Source organism: Haliotis rubra, unplaced genomic scaffold, assembly GCF_003918875.1.
Source record: "Haliotis rubra isolate DU_JTF1 unplaced genomic scaffold, ASM391887v1 Scf20, whole genome shotgun sequence".
Classification (NCBI taxonomy): Eukaryota; Metazoa; Mollusca; class Gastropoda; order Lepetellida; family Haliotidae; genus Haliotis; species Haliotis rubra.
This window is the reverse complement of record NW_025766003.1, coordinates 2,321,551-2,339,200: the sequence shown is the minus strand read 5'-3', so window position 1 is coordinate 2,339,200 and position 17,650 is coordinate 2,321,551. Positions and strand designations below refer to the sequence as shown.

Sequence of the window (17,650 nt, the reverse complement as noted above, 5' to 3'; positions counted from 1 at the left end):
ATGCGTCACACTCGCATATGTTTTAAACAGTGCCCCAAATCCATTATGAACTAAAGAAAGCTGACACGAATTTTCGTAAATTACAAACTTTTGACGGACAGGTTAGACTTGACAGTAAAGGTATTAACTTCCTGTTTAGTTTCTTTGATAGGCAAATGAAGCGTCAATCATAGCAAAATACTACCGGGTTATCTGTAATGAAAATTATATACTATCATACAGACAGTCCTTTAAGGTGTATATTCTATTTGCGGCACCAGTCACGTCTATTTCAAAATGAACAATCCATTGGATATATTTCATGTATTCCTGGCATGTGCTGTTTCAATATGTAGTAAGTTTAGTGACATGTTGCAAAATGCAAAAGAACCCACTAAAAAAGAAAACACGAAGTGAGGCGACACAAATGCGCCCTTTTATTGAGAATGAGTGGAACGCAAAATGTCCGATTTCTTTTTCATTGTGATGGGTTTAAAAGGATAAAAAACGACAAAAAATGAACGTGATTTTACATTTCAGAATGGTCGCGTGTGTAATAAACGAGTAACAGAATTCGACGTCGACGTTTGAGCAAGAGGTTGTAAGTGAATGATTTCAGTAGTTTAGATGTAGGACTACCTGTACACCTGGCCTATTGTCATTCTTACTCTGACAGCCAACGCGCCATACACTAAATCTCTACGAAGACAAGCAGGAGGCTGTTTCAGCATAACAATATAAATTTACAGAACGATCTCCTCAGTTGCCTCCCCTAGTCGACAGGTGGCGCCAAGAACTTCCGGGAGAGAACTGTCACCGAATTATTATAAATACATGTAGGGAACAAAAATGCCGTTATACGAAGGTCTTGCGTATGGTGGGGACAAAAACGTAGTTGTCGTTGACATTGGCAATGCCTATACTAAGTAAGTTACTTCTTACTTAAGAGCATGTGTGCACAGTAAACATAGTTTCTCCTGCTATCGGCGAATGAGGTAGTCAGCCCTGGAGGCTGGACAGTGTGTCTGTGTGTTGGGGGCCAAATGTAGATGTACTTGCAGACAAGTACGAATTCTCAACTGCTGCCAGTACATCAACTTATTTGTAATGAGCTATGCTGAACAGCATGGCTGGAATAGCATTGATGTCATTTACTATTTTTATGCTTATCAAAAGAACTTAGAAGATACATGTCTTTTTTGGTCTTTCATGTCTGCTGACCAACAACTCGCAAACATAGATCCCTTACTCAGTAAGTTACTGATGACTAGGACTGCAGCTAATCCATTACGAGGCGAATATGATATCTATCACAAATAATGGGCAACGAATATGAGGTGAGGTGAGGTGAAATTGGGTTTCTAACGTCGTGCTGGAGAATATTTCGCTCATATGACGACCTGCATGCGTGTGTATGTGTATGTACGGCTGCTTGTACTAGCCCAGACTCAAGCTGGTTTTATTGTGCTAGCCCACTGAGATACCATGCCGCAGTGAAGCATGAATACCCCTCTCAGACACATTATACTGACTCCAAGGCGACCAGTCCTTGTTGTACCCATCGATGCCGAGCGCCAGGCAGGGACCAACAAGTACCATATTTTAACGTCTTTTGGTATGACGCGGGCGGTCGGGCTTTCGGGGCAGATGCTCTAACCACTACACCACGGAGGCGGTTGGCAACGAATATGAATATTGGCTAACAGATACAATAAGAAGTCAGCAGATGATGATGATTATTCAGTACATTTCATGACCAATAACCTTAATTAAAATGGTTTTACCATGTTGACAGCATAAATTTATCATGACAATGACCGCTTTACTGTCAAATCCAATATATACGATTCTTGACTATCATCGTGACCAGTCTGGATCTATTCCATTTAGCATATCCTGTTTTATCACTTAAATTCAATTTAAAATACTCCCTTTGAAAAAAAAATCATGGATATTCAACTAGAGTGATCACAAATAACAAATTAAATTCATGAAGGGATACAGATGGATATACACCTTCTATCATTCTTATGGTTTAGGTTAGCACAGGTTAGTGAGATGTTTTATAGTCGTTCATGTGATCACAGAACTAACACAAATATTTCTTAGTGTCCAAAACTCCATAACTCGAGGAATCCAGGATACATGATAATAATCTCATGAAATATACAAATGGCAATATTAAAAATGCTTTAATGATAGTTTACATGTAATTGGTATTAGATTCAAACCACGCAATGAAAGTTGGTGCTTATCCTGATACTGTCAATACTGTATCATCCTCATCGAACTTTCTAAAGAGATTGGACTGGTTCATCTTATAGGTGTGGTCTGGCAGGAGAGACTGGTCCAAGGTGCATCATCCCCAGTGAAGTGAAGAGTTCCAGGACTGGGAAGGTAGAGAGTTACACAATGAGAGTTCATCAGTGATTACCCAAAGCCATCTAAACAAGGAATTGTACTGAAACATGAATTACCTATGACCAGGGAAGCAGAGCAGTGTGATGATATGATGTCTTGGTTCATTATGGGTACAGTGGTTGATATTGGTACTTATTAGCATCATTACTTTGCCTTTTGATACAGGATTTCAAAATTGTCATGCTCTCAGACTCCCAGTGAATCTTTGATATTTGTCATGCGCCTGTCACCACAGGAGAGTTTGCCATGGTTGAATTCCTTTCTCCCTCAAAACAAGACAACAACTATGAAACCATTTTATTTTAAAGTAATAATCGTAAAAATGATATACGGTACTTTCAAATTAAAGAAATGTTTCAGAATATTTGTGACAGTGTCTTGATCTGCACAATGCCATCATTACATTCAAAATAATTCAGACAAATCTGTAACTATGTAATTGTTTTGGTATTTTGTGTAAGGTTCATTACAGCACTTTCGCGTATACTACACTTCATGCTCAAGTGGACCCGTGAAGATCCGGGGTAGAATAGGTCTTCAGCAACCCATTCTTGTCATAAAAGGCGACTATGCTTGTCGTAAAAGGCGACTAACGGGATCAGGTGGTCAGGCTCGCTGACTTGGTTGACACATGTCATCGGTTCCCAATTGCTAAAACTAAACTCACTCACTCACTCATGCTCAAGTGTGTTTGGTGTGAGGTCAGTGCTAAATAAAAAATCATTCTTTTAACATGTTTTATAGGTGTTCAAACATTTTGAGAAAATATATCAGCTCTTCCTTATCGTAGGAAATCTTATCATAAGTTTTTAAACATAGCATCAAATAATGGGCTAGCAAATGACTGTATTTCTTGTATATAAACATGATAAAGCATATCTTTCATCAAGTAATTACATTATCAACCTGATCATGGATATATGCATGTATCTTGTGCTTCTGTTTCAGATTACAAAGCTATGGGATTACACATGTACAAGTGATTTACATGACAACCTGAAAGATTTTCTCTATGTGCTTTACTTTAAGTGAGTAACTAAGTGGTAGTTTCAGTGATTTGAGTTTACCAGTCAAACGTGTTCTACATGATGTCAGTTTTCTAAAGTATGATTATGTTTCTGGTTGCCACTACTGTCACTTTCAACAACCAGTGTTGGTCTGTTTCTGTTTTAATACTTTTATGTGAAGGCTTCTGTTAGCCAGGGGCAGATAACTCTAACTTGATTTCCAGCTAACTTAGTAACTGTATGATGCACAATGCCGCTCATGTGGTGTAGTTTATCTGTAGGTGAGGATTTTAAGGCCTTTGAGCTTGTCAAGTACAGTTCAGACATCACACTACAGAGAGTTTGGGATACAACTATGTTTTTATGATCCAGCATACACAAATTGTGCAGGGTTGGTGAGTCATGCAAATTAGCTTGTGAAAAACAACAGAAACTATGCCATCACATTATTTTGGGTCAAGCACCAGCAGTAAGCACCAGAAACACACTCTTGATGGATAGATGTATGTGTCCTCACTGAGGGTTAATATACTTCACATGCAAGTTGAGTAACATTAACTGTAAGATTTATAACACTGGTGAAGACCCGCGAAGGTCCGGGTTAGAATGAATCTTCAGTAACCCATGCTTGTTGTAAGATTTGACTTTAACGGGATCGGGTGGTCAGGCTCGCTGGCTTGGTTGACACATGTCATTGGTTCCCATTTGCGCAGATCGATGCTCATGCTGTTGATCACTGGATTGTCTGGTCCAGACTCGATTATTTACAGACCGCTGCCATATAGCTGGAATATTGCTGAGTGCGGCGTAAAACTAAACTCACTCACTTTTATTTATCAAGCGCTGTGTACTAACATGCATGCAACATTCTTCTCAAACAGTTGTTACGACTAAGTATTGACATGTGCATGAAACCTGTCAGTGAGGCGGGGCCGTGCGGTAGCCTAGTGGTTTAAGCGTCCGCTCGTCACGCTGATGACCCGGGTTCAATTCCCCACATAGGTACATTGTGTCAAGTCCATTTTTGGTGTCCCCGGACGCGATATTGATGGAATATTGCTAAAAAGCGGCGTAAAACCAAACTCACTCACTCAGTCACTGTAAGTGACGCTAACTTGGTTATGTTGAAATGTTTGCTTCCAGGCACTTGTTGGTGAATCCTAAAGATCGCCGTGTTGTGGTGGTGGAGTCTTTATTGTGTCCATCAACTTTCCGAGATGCCCTAGCCAGTGTACTCTTCAGACATTATGAGGTTTGTGTATTTTAGTAACGATGAAAAGGTTTAGAAGAGTGTGTGGCTGTATCGTTTGTTTATGAGTGTGTCGGTGTGTTTGTTTAGTGTCTGTGAGAGATGGAGGGGAAGAAGATTATAAATTTCCTTGATAACCATGTTAACAAGCTCAAGAGTTCAGGTACAAATAAAGAAAATGTCACTTGCAAAAGTTAAATTCTGAACAATATGGTGCCAATATTTTGAATTGCCAGTTATTTTGAAATCTGACATACATGTGATTATGGCGCTGTGTTCTTGCCAGGCAAGCTCCGTGCTGTTTGCTCCGAGTCATATGGCGTGTCTTCTGGTGCTGGGGACGAGCACCGGGATGGTGATGGACATTGGCTACAAGGAGGCGCTGGTCATACCTGTATCCTTCTCGCTGCATAGCACAGCATGGCTCCACCCAATTCTGTTGCGCTTCTTCATGTTCTTGGTCTTTATTACGCCTGGAAGAATAACGCAGAATTATTCTTCAGTTTGGTGTCAGGTTTCTTCAATTTGCGCCACACATTCCGTACACATTTTAATGCTCAAAAAGAAGAATGTAATAAACATGACAATGGAACTTTCTTTGTAAATAATTGTCATGCTCAGTATTTCATTAACAGAAATTTTGTAGCTTGGATATTTTTTTACTTCACCTCAGTGCTCAGGGGTTCTTGAATCCTTAAATCCATAAGGCAGTAGATTTGTCAAGTCTAATCACTTAAAACATGGCAAATGGTAGCAAAACAAATATAGTTATTTTCTTACTGTTTGCCTCTTTAATGCATATTTATTTACATATTTATTGACATTAATATGTATCTAGTAATGTATAGATATCTTGGTACATTAGATTTGTCGTGATGAATGCTATACAATAATGTTTCTGAGGACTGAATATGCTGATACGATTCCATCCACATTTGTTACAACACCCTTGACCAGGTGAAGGTATATGAAGGAATTCCAGTGCTCAAGGCATGGCAGTCCATTCCTTTTGGAGGGAAGGCAATTCACAGGTGAGTGATTTAGATTTATCTTAGAAAGATAGTAAATGATGCAAAATAATGCAAATTAATCAGTTTAGAATTGTGTTGTTACCAGGCATTGATTTCATGCATCATTTACTGGAAATGATCGTGAAGATCTGTGATAAATTTTTACCAGTTATGACGGTGTTGTCTAACAGTTAATAAATCTTCAGGGGTTTGGAGGGGTAAATGATGTTCATGTTGAGTATAACAAGTTAAAATACAACATATTCATAATGTTAGGGTTACACTATATTCCCGCTGGCCACGGGAGCCCCATTTCCCCGAAACATAGTGCGCTTTGGGATTTTGGCCATTTGTTTCCTCCAAAGTCAAGTTTTGTTAGTACCTGATAAGTTTTCTCTCAGTCTATCATGGCATCCGTACTGGGCTATTTGGAAAAACGAGCTGCTGAGCCCCCGAAGCTCAAAGGCGTACTACAGTTCAGCCCGCAGTCCACTGCAGATGCCATTACGTTTCCTCCCTTCCTGTCGCGTTCGGATGGGTTCCCTCACGTTTCTCATGTTTTGATCAAGGTTTTGACGTGTTTTGCACGTTCTGTCAAGACTTTCTGTGAAACGTGGACGCCAGCCAGCTTTGGACCACATTTGCGCCCACAGTATGAAAATAAGGCCTCCCAAGCAATTGCAGCCATTGTATCCTGAGACACAAGAGCAGCATAAAACCCTTAAGATGAAGAAGCTTCTGGGTTATACATTGTGTCCTTACGTCAGCAAGAATTCCTAGCATCATCTGCAGAGAAAAAACTGCCAGAGAACGCAACATGCCATATCTCGCCTGCCCTGTAAACTGTCACACGCCTGGATGCATCGTAATAGAGTGGGACGAATCGGCTACCATACAATCTAGCTTACTGTGAGAACCCGGACAAAACGGGCATTAAGGGTAAAACAACCGTGACAAAGTGCCTAACAAACATGGCCGAACATGACAAAACTTGAAAGGACCGTGAGATGCCGGGGAATACACATGCCTCCCATCTCACTACGGACCATCTACAAGTTTGTTACAGCCTATTATGTGCTGTCTCGTTTTGTTGCATTCCCCTCGTTTTACTACGGCGTACTAGGTTTTTCATTAGTACCGCGACTGCTTTGTCAATTTTTTTAACAGTTTAAAAATATGGCACGCCATCCACGGCAATCACAGACTGTCATGTTTGCTCATTCACTCCCCCCACGTTATCTCATGCCCATCCCATTTTGTCCCTGTTTTGGCGAAACGGGGATGCCGTGGCCGCTGGGATCATTGTGTAACCCTAGCATTACACAGAAGCTTCAGAGGCCTATTGCTGTTTCAATGTGTCTTGTTGATCAATTGTAGTCATGTTCGTGTAGCATAGTAAGGAATGGTCTTATTCAGTTTTTGCATTTTTTGAAATTATTATGTACATTATGTGATTTTTTTGGTACAGATACAAAAAAGAATTTCATGTTTTTTGTGTTCACAATTACGAATGATTGTTAATTAATCATGGGTTAATCCTCATATGTATTTTTTGACCAGTGATTTTTCTTCAACTTTTACCAATTTTTAAAACCGAATCAGTGATCACACACATGGTATTCAGTGCCATGATGTTCTGATCGATTTATTCTGATTTATAGTGGGCAAGAAAGTAAGTAACAAAAAGATTGGGATCACATGTGCCTTGTATTCAATGAAACCCTGTCTCTAGAGGACTCCAGAGGATCCAAGCTTGGAATGTCCACATACAAAGGGACATTACTCTGTATAACTGTTCAGTCACTCACTCTTCCAAATTGCCAAACTGAATATTTGTACATCCCTGCATTGAGCAGTGTATAAACTACAGCTCGTCCCAGCGTCCTTGACGGTCCATTTTTGTGAAGGACGGTCTGTTAAATAAGTAAGGTCGTCCTTTGGTCGGGGGAAATATTTGAAAAAATAAACTTAACTTGGTTTGAATGAAGTGTTTTTGTTTTGGGGACTGGCTGTGTTCGTTCAGGACTGGTAATTTTTTGGGACAGCCAGTCCTTGGACAGGCCACATTTTGAAACTATTTTATACCGGTACACTGCATTGAGCTCGGTTGATCTGACTGAGTGGTTATCATTGAAAGCCTCATTTACTGTTTGTTATTCTGTCGTCTCGCGAAACTGTCCAGCAGTTACATGATTTTTACAATATGGTTTCCATGGTTACCTTTCAGCCAAATCGAGGCCCAGTTGAAGGAACATGCTACTGTGACCACGTCAGAACAAACCAACAAACCCTTCACCTCCTGTGCAGGTTCGTGTCCAACAGGCATTGAGAGCCCATTGCATTGGTTCTTGAAGTCCTTGGGGATGATTTGAATTGAATTGAAATAAAGGATACTAAAATAGCCTGAATTAATGGATTTTAACAGTTAACATAATTTCTGTTTTGATTGATTGCAGTGGTTTGAGCATCAAATCTGCTTGATCATTGCAAACAATACACAATAAATACCATTACGACTTTGGTGCTTGTGTACAAATGTGCATGAAAAAACAATTTGAAACAATGATTTTATCTTCTCATTGATGAAAAGTATACTCAATACCCAGTGTGATTGACAATTTTAGTTAATACTCAGTTGATAGATATATTTTTGGAGCCCTCGTGCCTGCGTCATGGCCTAACAGAAATGGGTTTTGTTTTCAGATGATCTGAATGAAGAAGTTTTGGAAAATATTAAAGGTAACAATACATTTAATGCTAACAATGCCCTGGTTCTCAAGCGATGCTGGGGATTTTTGTTGGGAGTTAAACATTATTCCTTTTACATTGTTTTATGCTATAAGACATTCAAAATATTCCAAGGAGCTGACAACATCTTGGGGAACCGCAATAATGTATTGTTTTTGTAAAACTAAATTTTCATACAACGTAACAAATACATAAAGTAATGTTTTAAAATTTGTTAAAAACTGATCATCCTGAAGGATTACTGCTTTGGATTTTATGGTTATTCATTAGTGTTTATGCTGTATGAGATTCATTGAGAACATTTGCATTTCTAAATAATTATTGGAGTACCCTGTTTACCAGTTAGAGTTGTTGGAAGTTTTCGTGATATTAATGGTGAACATTCTCTGTAATGATTTGAACTGTTTTCAGTGCAATGTTGTTTTGTGACAAGCCACAGTCGAGCCAAGCAGATTCAGGATGTCCTTGTAAAAGGAGCAGACATAAACAAGGTAGAAGCTATGAACATAGCTGGTTTGTGTTTTAAACATCAGTTCTGAGATGTCAATGTCCTTATATGATGTAAGTTGTATTTGCAGGAGCATGAACAAGCAGAGATAGCATCAATTCTGTGACAGAATAGGGAAAAGTCCTTATATGCTACAAGTTGTATTTGCAAGACTGACTGACTGACTGACTGACTGAGTTTAGTTTTACGCCCCTTTTAGTAATATTCCAGCAATATCACAGCGGGGGACACCAGAAATGGGCTTCACACATTGTACCCATGTGGGGAATCGAACCTGGGTTGTAATTGCAGGAGTATGAACAAGCAGAGATGACATCAGTTCAGAGGTGGAATAGGGAAATGTCCTTATATGCTGCAAGTTGTATTTGCAAGAGCATGAACAAGCAGAGAAGAGCACTAGTAGCATCACTGCGTACTGTGATTAGTGAAGTGTTGTGGAATGTTGTTGAATGTCCATTCTCAGCATAGTGTCTGAAGTGACCTCAAAATGAAACTCAGGTGGTGGAAGGGTCCAGGGTATACTGGTATATTATTATAGAGGTGAAATATGATACACTGGAGAATTGAGGAGTATTTTTTTAAATAAAAATAATGGCCATTTATAAAGTGCCTGTTTCCACACACTTGTGTATGCTCAAAGCCCTAACACATTATAACCCAAGATAACCCAAGCTGCCTGTTAGGTGCTAGAAGGTTATAGTCACATGACTTATCCCACTGGGTACCCATTTTCTGCTAGGTAAACAGAGGCAATTTTAACAAACTTACTCGCCTTAGGTGAGACCACATGTATCACATGTGTTTCGTTGGGGGGCAGGACTGAAGTCCTAGAAACTCTCAGGAGTAAAGCTGCCAAACAAGGTCACCCATCCCAGGACTCTCGTGGCAAACATTGCTGAACTTCTACTGATTTGTGACCTGAGCTCTATGCACAGGATCACACAGCACCACTTCACTTTGGCTTCACTTATGATGTGTTAGCTGTATCCATTATTAAATTAGAGTGAGTGAGTCTAGTATGCTGCTTTCAGCAATATTCCAGCAATATCACGGCAGGGGACTCCAGAAATGGGCTTCACACACTGTACCCATGTTGGGAATCGAACCTGGGGCTTCAGTATGACAAGCAAACGCTTCAACCACAAAGCTACCCCACCGCCCGTTTTAAATTTGGATGAACTTAATAGAAGTGTGTCTTTACTTCTATTATTATATGTGATTGTCAAGAAATAACAGTGAATTATATCATGTGTACATTCCCATGTTGAAACAATAAGTTAACCTAAAATCTCACTTTACAAAACACTACAAAGGAAATACAATGGCAATTCAAAACTGTTCAAATTTGAGTGTAGTTCAGATTCACAGGCAGTACAAATACAGTGACAATAAAATATAGAAGCAGTGATTGTAACTTTGTAGACCATGATGATAATCTTAACCTCGATGAAGCTTCCAAAATAGACCTATTTGCTTTGCAGCGAAAATAATGTGAAACAAATATAAGACTGTTTTACAATGATCGAATAACACTGTCATATACAAAGGTTAGGTGAGGTGAAATTGGGTTTAACGTCATACTTGAGAATATTTCGCTAATAAGACGACGTACATGCGTGTGTATGTGTATGTGCGGCTGCTTGTACTAGCCCAGACTGAAGCTGGTTTTATAGTGCTAGCCCACTGAGATACCATGTCGCAATGAAGCATGAATACCCCACTCAGACACATTATACTGACCCCGAGCCGACCAGTCCTTGTTGTACCCATTAATGCCGAGCGCCAGGCAGGGACCAACAAGTACCATATTTTAACGTCTTTTGGTGTGACGCGGTCGGGGATCGAACCTGCGACCTTTCACTCTCCGGGCGGAAGCTCTAACCACTACACCACGGAGGCGATCTTCATATACAAAGAATTTCCATACTTGTTTATAGGTTGCATAGTGTTTTATGTCAGATATCATGGGCATTGCAGACCTTGTCAAGTAAAACAATAATTTTCTACCGTTGTCAGTTGCCAACGCCTCCTCCAGATGTAGACTACCCACTGGATGGGAAGAAAATATTACACATCAATGGTAAACTCAGGTATGTATGTAGATTTAGACAGAAATAGGACCAACTTGATTAAAGGGGTGGAACGATACTGTTGTAGGGCCTCCATGATCTAGGGTTGGACAGATGTCAGTACAGTGACAGTCTTCTGTATAGATGAGGTGAAATGGTGCTTCATGTTGCTGTGAAGATTACTTCACTTGTAATCCAATGTGCATCTACCTCTGTGACTTGCAGTGTTTTGTGGTGCTAGCCCATCATGGCATAGTTTAACATGGGTCCTCAACAGACACATCATACCACCTTCTGTGCTTGACCAATGTAACAAGAACCATCTTCTGGTATGACACAGCCTGTTGATTGGACCTGAGACTTTCTACTATCTTAATATAGGACTATACTGCCTCACTAATATCTATGGGAATTAACCTGGTAATTTTTTATATGTTTTCTCTGCAGAGAACATGTTTGTGAGATTCTGTTCGAGCAAGACCGTGATGAAAGATCGGTGGCTACACTCATCCTGGATGCTTTGATTGAGGTCAGTAACAAATCATCTCTAAATGCATTCCCTGACTGTAAAACTGGTGTGTTTCACATCTGTTCAACCAGGGGAGTGAAAAGAGTAAAACTTTTAATTTTTAAAACTAAAGCTGTTCACCTACTAAACTTCTAAACTGTAAATCGTGAAATTAATGCGAGCATTTTATTAATGCGAAAAATGCGTCTGTACTCCTCTCGCATTATTATAATGACGCATTTCAGTCTGACCATGTCTACTTTTGAGAACTTATTAAAAGACAGAAAACTTAAATCTGTTGACAATACACATTACACCAATACAGGTCACTTCCTCATTACAGTGTGAAAAGAAAAGAACACCAAAGATTCAGGATGTCACATTTTATCATCAACACAGATTCCTGAGCTCGCATTAATTTTGTGACGCATTTTTGACTAGACCCTTGCACTCGCATTAAATTCGTGACGCATTAATTTCATGATTTACAGTATCAGGTTTTCATTATATGATGTTTATACATACCAGCTGAAGTGAATTGTAATAGATTAAGCTTGAAGTGGGTAAACATGGCAGAGGTGGTGGAAAAGTGATAGAAGATTTTCTTCTAAAGCAGAATGAAGAGTTTTAATGTTTAAAGATTTCATTATAATTGTTAGGATCTGGTAAGGCTATTGTTTTCTGTGTATTATTGGAAAATCATCACTATAAGTTTATGATGCAAACAGCTGCAACATTTCTCATGGCCATGAAGTAGTAGTAATACTCATTCATTATTCGTCATAGGTATTGGCTTGAAGTTTGTGTTGCAATCTTTGAAATGATTCATGTTCTGATGTACATATCACAATGTGGTAGATATTACAACAATTACTGTAACTTGTTCCAAACCTAAACCTGTGAAGGTCCGGGTTAGAATGAGCCCTCAGTAACCCATTCTTGTCGTAAGAGGCGACTAACTGGATCAGGTGGTCAGGCTCGCTGACTTGGTTGACACATGTCATTGGTTCCCAGTTGAGCAGATCGATGCTCATGCTGTTGATCACTGTATTGTCTGGTCCAGACTCGATTCTTTACAGACCCCTGCCATATATCTGGAATATTGCTGAGTGCGGCATCAACCTAAACTCGCTCACTCACTGTTACAAACCTAAACCTAAATTGCCCAGTACACAGGACAGCAATTTATGACAACTTCCTTGTTTCAAAATGGACACGTTATGTAAACCACATGTTCATACTTCTTGGTCTTAGGATTCAAGTTGTTAGTTTCTGAATTCATAATTTCAGCTTCCATTGACACTAAACATAATTTTGCTGACAAGATGGATATATGCATGATTTTGAAAAATGCTGTAGACAGATATTTTCCAAGGTATTGTGATTTTCATCAGTACTTCATGGTACACCATAATACCTCTCACTATGTGTTGACTATGAGAGGAGGTCATTAGTTAACATGTCATCATTATGAACAAGTTAGTTTAACTACAGCTAAAAATATCTTTTAAAACATGAGTCAGTGATTGTAACTAATTTTGCAGTGTCCAATTGACCTGCGTCGCAGCCTGTCTGAAAATATTGTGGTAATGGGTGGAACTGCCATGCTGCCAGGGTTCCATCACAGGCTGAGGGCGGAGTTGTACGAACTTCTGCAGAAACCCAAGTACAAGGACGCCATTGCTCTCAAAGTGTTTAAGTTCCACAAGCCTCCATCAAGAGAGAACTATACTGCCTGGCTTGGAGGTGAGACTTACTGAATGCTTGGCTGATGTCATATGGAAAGTTGTGTTCAGTTGTCCTGACCTTCTTGAAATACAGGAATGATTACTTGTTGACGAAGATAATTGGCAGATGTCTTCTTGAAATGTTTTATGAAGTGAACTCTTGTATCATTTAAATGGGAATTATGTTAGTAGTTAATTAAATGTAACTGAAAGTGTATAGCCTTTTCAGGTAAACAGTAAGTTGAGTCAGAATTCACATCAGCTAGTGATTGATCTCTAATATAATTATTAATTGTTCTCGTCACGATATGGCCGAAATATTGCCGATGTGACGATACATATTAACTCACTCACTCACATCAGTTAGTGACCAGTCCAGCTAAGGAAGGTGTAGTGACATTGCCGTGTGACATGCAGCTGCTATCATGAGGTAGATAACAACTCACGACTGGAATATATTTGTGATATTGTTGAAAACACAAAATTATCTCAACCTTGTATAATATGACCAGTATTTTAACGAAGCGTGTGACTTTATGGATAACAACTTATTGCATAGTGACGTTTCGATGTAGATTGTATCAAACTTGATAGTTGTGTAAGAATATACACTAGGGCTGTGTAATATAACCGGTTTACCGGTATTTACCCGTTCAGACATGAAAATGATACGTATTGCTATACGCTGATCGAAAACCGGTATTTTGACTTGCATTCGGAAAACTTCGTAACACTCGAAAATCTTCGGATATTTCCTTTTTTTATTTGTGCCAAATATTCACATTTTTATTTTTAATCATGAATGAAAGTTGTTATTAAAGCTTAATCAAGCATAGTGATTTTGCTGTGTATTTGCTCTATAAATCAGGCATTACCCCGATTATAAGTATTTTTTGTGTGTAAAACTACTTCACGCAATATATTGCAATACATATCGCAATACATGCTTTCACATCGCAATATATTGCAATATGAAAATTCTCTGCAATACCCACCCCTAATATACACTCAAACGTCACTCTATGGACTAAACAAGAAGTTGTCATCCATTAAGTCGTGTGCTTCATTATTGACTCACCAACTTCTAGAATGCTAATAAAACAATAACAGATGAAATGAGACCCACAAATCACTGATACATGATGTTGTCTCTCTGTGCCAGGTGCTGTAATAGGAGCATTAGAGACCCTCCAGAGCAAGTCCATGTCAAGGGAGATGTACCTCCAGACAGGCAAGGTGGCAGACTGGTGTAACGTTGCCCAAGAACCTGAGACAGAAGACCACTCACCTGTAAAGGCTAAATAGTTCCCTGACTTCCACACTGGTGAACTGTGCACATTGAACAATTCTCATAAGTCACCCTGACAACTGTGATGTCATGCTTTGTGAAGTGTATGGTGCTGTCCTGTTTGCGAGTTGTTGTCATTTATGATGACATTGTGTAATGCGAACATGGGATGAAATACTTCAATCACTGCAAGTAGTATTACATCTGAAGCATCATTTTCTATTTATTTATTGAATCATGGGTCAAGTGTAGACATGGTACCTAAGTTGGTTTTTTAAATATATTTCCTTTTGGCTAATTACAGAGTAGGTGCTGGTTTATATTATTAATGTAGACGTCCCAACCATAAACATAAAAAACAAAGTCCAAAGGTATTTCTGTTTTTGCAAGTATAGAAACTGTTGTGCTGAAGTATGAGGCTTACACTTTCCTGCCTAATTTATCCTTTTTCTTCGCAGCTTAAAACATACATGTATTGATAAATTCTGTACAAAGTGCAATATACTATTATGGTAACTTTGACTTGCTTGTTTGTGTTGAAAAACTTTGATCACCACCGATGCTTCATCCTGTGTTAGTGGTCGGTGACCTGCCTAAGTTGCCAGGCTAGTGACCCCAGCGAGCTTGAGGTGCTGGGATCGAGCCCACCTGTGACCGGGTGTAAAAACCTTGGAGTCAACTTTGTGTGCAGACACAGTGTTGTCACAACCCCTAGTGTACAGTACACAACCCCTAGTGTACAGTACACAACCCCTAGTGTACTGTACACAACCCTGTACACTTAAAGGAATTCAAGAATCCATTGGTAAATGACCAGATGGCAGCCACATGAATACTTCCAAACACCTAGTTGCCGGTAGAGCAACGTGCAGTAAACTTGGACAAAGTACTGTGACTATGTGTCCCAGTCTACCCAGCTGTGAATGGGTACCTCGTAAGGATGGGAAAGCCACATTAACTCATGAGTTGAACCAGGGTACCCGTCTCAATACCATGATTGAAAGGTTGTAATTACAGTCACATCTTTTGAATATAATACATGGTTAAGATATTGAAAAACTCAGAAATTTTAGCCTCCCAGCTGAAGAATATATTGCCATTTTGTACAAATTTGATGTCTGGAATTAACATTACCGGTATCCGGGTAGGGTAGGGTAATAGGGTGTGGGGTACCCAGGTAGAAAATATGGACCCGTCCCAGCCCTATTCACTACGTACGTCCATAAAGCCAATTTATCCACAAAGAACACACTTGTTGGTGTGTTATATGGGTGTGTTTTGGACATAAAGTAACACATCTGAAGTTGCATGTGTGTTTCTCGCTGCTTGTACTGTACAGACACATTCCAGCTATGGTGCCACCACACTGAGATACCATGGCATTTAACATGTTTAAACTATTCGGACACACCATAATGACTCCAAGTTGATCAGTCCATATCATCTTCATGTTGTGCACCATTTTTTGGTGTGACGCGGTCAAAAATATAACTACTGTCAAACCGCTCTTCGGGCTGATGCTCAATATACTGGACCGACCGGATGATGTAAGTTTTTTGCCACATGGAATATAAATCTTGTGAAACATACATCATTGGTATTCCACCCGTGAAGGTACGGGAATATTGATCTTCAGTAACCCATGCTTGTCGTAAGTGGCGGCTAACGGCATCGGGTGGTCAGGCTCGCTGACTTGGTTGAAACATGTCATCGGTTCCCAATTGCGCAGATCGATGCTCGTGTTGTTGATCACTGGATTGTCTGGTCCAGACTCGAATATTTACAGACCGCCGCCATATAGCTGGAATATTGCTGGGTGCGGCTTAAAAGTAAACTCACTCACTCACTCATTGGTATTCCAATTATTATCCGCGTTCAGCATCATTTAGCACTCCCACTGACATTTCAAATATAATCATGAATAACAGTAAAAAGTCAGATAGGAGGTAAACACAGTTTTAATAACCCAGCATGTTCAGTATGTACAGACATGTTGACACCACAACGTGGTTTTATAGCGCCAATAGATATACAAGCTTTATGTAAAACAACACATATATACATCAATAAAAGCGAGTTAACCAATAGGTCTATAATTAAAAAATATGTATCACCAATATCATTATAAGAAAAACCTTCAGATTACACTTACACAACACCACTATGTACCTCGCCTTCCTTGACCTATTTATACATGCGTTGTATTCTGAGTAAAGCTTTATGAACACTTTGAAATATTTTGTTGTCCCTAATATGTACATTTAATCACAGTATCAATGTTCATGGCAATATTTATCAAATTATGTTGCATTATATATTTCCCCCACAGCAGAACAGAGTTAATAACATGAATATCTATACAAAAATCATCGAAATCCGATCCTTCAAAGACAGTGAAACATTTTCCTCAGAAGGTGAAGAAACTTGGAAATTCGGCGTCCTTTCTCGCCCGTCTGCGTGGAGGTGGCTGGATCGAGCGGCTGCCTGTCGCTTCCTCTCCGTCTGGAATGGTTTGCATCCAACGCCGGTCTTCTCCATTAGAAGAAGGGGGAGCATTGTTCCTGTCATTGCATTCTCCAAGGCGTCGCTGCTCAAAGTAATCGTAGAGATGACGCGGCTTTAACCAGGTTGGTTCTGCCGGCGTGGCTGGCCGCCTACAGACCCCAGGAGCTGGCTGGTTGGAGGAGGCCGTGCCCGTGCAGCCAGAGTTGATTCCACCTGTATCAGAAGCCGTTCTTGCCGGGGGATCTTTCATGCCATCACTTAAAGCAGAGTCAATTATCTGTTGATCTGAGCTGGCCTTATTTGCTTCCATGCTAAGAGCCATCACGCGGTTGTGATATGACCGCGGGCGTGTCTGCATAGCTTTTTGTCCAGCCATGTAGTTGCTCTCTATTTCATCGATGTCCTTTAGAATGGATTCGTCCAAATCTATTGGTTTCTTTTTCTGGGAAATGATATCCTTCTTAGCATGGCTTCCTGGACTGAAAACGTCATTGTGTGTGATCTCCCTCACGCATTCGTCTCGCCACATACGAGCGATAGGAATATCCTCAAATCTTTTCGTTGACGCCTGCCTGCTGTCTTGGATTGTGCTTCTGCAAAAGGACCCGGCGCTGCCAGATGCAGACAGTGG

At 39.9% G+C, this 17,650-nt stretch overlaps 1 protein-coding gene across 1 annotated transcript; it reads left to right on the top strand.

Annotated features, from left to right (window-relative positions):
• The first annotated feature begins 756 nt into the window (after positions 1-756).
• On the top strand, positions 757-15,033 carry LOC124275590 (actin-related protein 10-like). The gene is made up of 13 exons (XM_046711186.1): positions 757-905; positions 2,304-2,376; positions 3,349-3,428; positions 4,551-4,659; positions 4,943-5,050; positions 5,620-5,687; positions 7,894-7,973; positions 8,370-8,405; positions 8,826-8,905; positions 10,939-11,012; positions 11,439-11,520; positions 13,044-13,245; positions 14,389-15,033. Exons 1-13 carry the CDS (start codon positions 829-831, stop codon positions 14,529-14,531), a joined length of 1,212 nt encoding a protein of 403 aa, XP_046567142.1. The 5' UTR covers positions 757-828; the 3' UTR covers positions 14,532-15,033.
• Positions 15,034-17,650: the final 2,617 nt, after the last annotated feature.